The following is a 3,393-nucleotide window of genomic DNA, read 5'->3' as shown; positions in this document are numbered from 1 at the left end:
TCTTTCCCTCTTTGTGAAATAGATCATACTATGATATCTCAGCAACTCAGACACCAACAGCTTCAGAACTGTCCTACCCAATTTGGAAATGGAACAGATGCATCATTAGAGGGCTTGTGTCACTGTGTACGCATGTACCACACACACGGGCACTGTATACGATATATAAAAGCACAAGGAGGTTTAGGAGTGCTCACCGTAAGTGAGAATATACAGTGGTTTTCCATTGGTATCCATAGTGGTTAAGCAAGGAGCTTTCGGTGAGATGGTCCCCCATCGTTGCAAAGCTGCTTCCAGAGAAGGCGGCCAGTTTGTAACCACACCTAATTGTTCCCCACGCATAGCCAACATCTGAGCTCCTTCTGGCTTCGGCTGGTTTGGATCTGGCTGTTGAACTTACGATTATGAAAAGATACACAGTTACCACGTAAATTCTATACCTTGTGTACCCCTATGTAACCAAGAGAGTAAGTTACCTTTGCAAAATATTCTGAAAATAGTAACAAGTTAGAAGGTATTGAGAAACAACAGAAAAATATAACAGGATAATCAACTTTATAGTTTAACAGAAGCAACTGAAACATTTCAGGAATGCAGGTGTTTATCCTTCCACTAGCTCTACAAAGGGGAAAGAAACTGCTGAGGCAGCATGCATATATTTATCTTTGAAATAATTAACCTTCCTTTATTCCTAATGAGATGTGGAGAACACTTTTTCCTGGCAAAAATGCCAGGATGAGATGAACTGTAGAACTACTGAAAGAATGTATTGCAACAAGTCAGCAGTAACAGACTGATTTAAGTCATGTTCTGTTACACTGCTTTCTTATACACTGCTATGAAGACTACTTAAATCTCCTCATCCTGGCAAATCTTAATTCTCAAACCACTGGCCTCCTTAAAAAAAAATTCCATTTATTGACTTTACCCGTGTTTCTACACAAAGGATGTGTAAAACATTTAATGTGCTCCCCCACTGACAGTTTTTCTCAATGGCTGTAACCCAAAGCTGAATGTTCTCAAAGCAAAGCTTCCCTCAACACTCTTCTGTCATTTCTTTGCAAGCAGAAACAGGAGCCGAGCAAAACAGAGAGACTTTTCACTCTTCAGCTCTACCTCCAAGCTCACTACAAGCATATTCCACCGAATACTGATGCTTTTTGGTACTTGCCAGTACAAGGAGGGCTTACTTAGCTTTCTAGAACATCAATGTGCAGGACAAACATTTTACATAATTTTAATAAGAGATCGCCAAACATTTTGAAAAAAAGTCATTTTACCTTCTAACAATTCCTCAAAGTCGTCTACAAAGAACTCTCGTAATGGTGGTCGTTTGGGCCGTTTTAGCGTATTGACCAGCTGCTGAATCTTTGCTGACACTCTGCTGCTCACTGGTACTCCTGCAGGACAGGGATCAATGAAGACATCAGTTGACCACAACATCTGGTGGCGTTCAGTGTAAAGTGGGATAAGAAAAAGTCTAGGACTTCAAGGCCACCACAACTATGGTTTCATGCCATACTGTGACTCAAGTATTTAACAACGTCATTAGCATTTTAGCAAGATCATTTTAGCAAAAAGAAACAAGGATGCCTAGTTCAAATAAAAACAATACAACAATGTCAGCGTGAGCCTGCAAAATTAAAGGGGAAACAGCACACAGACTGAGGAAGACAAGCATGTGAAAAAACCCTTCTTACAGTAAATGTCAGTAACCTTAGAGAACTCTTTTAGGTAGCATTGGCAATGGTCAGTGAGAAGACAGGCATTGGCTCTCTCCATAATCACTGTTTGTACCAACGCTGTCTAACGAGACCACAGCTCAGCAAGGAGCGTGGGTCACAATCTCTACTCCATCATTTATTCTGGGCTGCTGTTTACACTGTAATGACGTCTGACAGTATCCATCTTAGATACGATTCACATCTTTGTATTACTTCAGCATGACCCTGTATTCTCTGAACGTCTCTATAGCAAATCTACCAGCCATCGATCTCCAAATGGAGAGTGCTTGCCCATACAGCACTTTGAAAAATACAATTCTGAACAGGAGCATGGGGCAAGGGGCACTTCTGTAATATAATCCCATCAGTCACCTCCCCCTTTCTTTTCCATAGACAAGTGCAAAGCCTGTGCAATGTTCACGTTATCTGTTCCTGAGCTAATACCTTTCTGTCACTGCATTGCAGGAATTTTAACTTCCTACCCGTCCATAAAATTGGCTTTGAAACTTCTGCCAAGTGCTTTTTAGAGCCGAAGCTGCTAAGTTTATATGCGAGACACTTGGTCAACAATTCCACACCTTCCTGAAATATTGTTTAATAGGTTTTAGAAAAGAGGAGCAATAAATAAGAAAGGGTTTACAAATAACTGCTTTTAAAAAAAAAAAAAAGCCACCCAAAACGCAAAACCAAACAGAAAACCAACCACAGAAAATAAAACTTGAAAGATGACACTTTTCAAGATGCAGCCATTCTAGTATATCACTTTCTTTGCCATTTAAAAACCAGACTAGCTGTAACCAGGCAGCATGATGAAAGCAGATCTAAAGAGATCCACTGCTTGCTTTTGCAAAAAAATTTCAACAGGGAATCAACCTGCTGATTACGCAATATTTCTCTACATTGGCTTCACTTGTATCACTTTATCTTAAGACTGTAAAGACGCTGCAACTTTGTGTTTACAAATGAAATGTGGCCAGGAGAAAAAAAGAGAAGATGCACACAGCAACAACTAAAAAGGTTACGATACTTGGGGAAAGAAAACCCAGTTTTGCTTTGTGACATACCATCACCAGTCTCCATAAGTTCAGCGTTTCCATACTTTGGTGCCACCCGTGCTGTGGATCCTTGTGGTCTTTCTACTTGTATTGAGTGTTCTGAGGTGTAAGTGGTAACATCTGGAGGGGCAGAATGATTTTCTGTGAAAAATAAGTTAGAAGGTTTAACCATGTACCTCTAGTGTTGAAGGGCAGAAAAGCAAGGGGGAGAGAAAACGATACCATTTGATTATTTCCCAACATCTGAGCAGGCATTAAAATTAATGCACAAAATGAATGTATAACGTACATCAAGATTTTAATAAATTAGGTTTCCACTGATTAGAACAGGGGCTGTATATCTGAAATCATATAAGCAATAGGCTAAAAAAAGGATACAATTACGTTGTTCTCCGCTGACATTTCATTTTACACTAAGTTAAAGCTTGTGAACAACCTCAGAAAGACCCAGACAAATAAACTTCTGATAGATTCTTGCATCATTTTTTCCAAACACAAAGAATACTGCATGTCATCAATCAGTTGCAAGTGCCAGTGCATAACTCTTTTATAACCTCCATGTTTTGAATGTGCCAGTTTTCGTTAAGAAAGGAATTTGATCATATATTGGGGGG

The 3,393-nt window shown here is 39.6% G+C and overlaps 1 protein-coding gene across 1 annotated transcript in view; it reads right to left on the bottom strand.

Annotated features, from left to right (window-relative positions):
- Window positions 1-2,920, bottom strand: part of DIP2C (DIP2 disco-interacting protein 2 homolog C (Drosophila)) — a gene marked incomplete at its 5' end in the record, with an annotated part of 112,069 nt that extends 109,149 nt beyond the window's left edge. The window contains 3 exons of the mRNA XM_010142772.1: window positions 198-395; window positions 1,281-1,400; window positions 2,789-2,920. Coding sequence (XP_010141074.1) covers window positions 198-395; window positions 1,281-1,400; window positions 2,789-2,920 — 450 coding nt within the window. The remainder of the gene's footprint in view (window positions 1-197; window positions 396-1,280; window positions 1,401-2,788) is intronic.
- Window positions 2,921-3,393: the final 473 nt, after the last annotated feature.

The sequence above is a fragment of the Buceros rhinoceros genome, unplaced genomic scaffold (genome assembly GCF_000710305.1).
Source record: "Buceros rhinoceros silvestris isolate BGI_N320 unplaced genomic scaffold, ASM71030v1 scaffold6709, whole genome shotgun sequence".
In the NCBI taxonomy this organism is placed as follows: domain Eukaryota; kingdom Metazoa; phylum Chordata; class Aves; order Bucerotiformes; family Bucerotidae; genus Buceros; species Buceros rhinoceros.
Note: the sequence above shows the minus strand (reverse complement) of the source record. Positions and strands in the feature narration are given on the sequence as shown.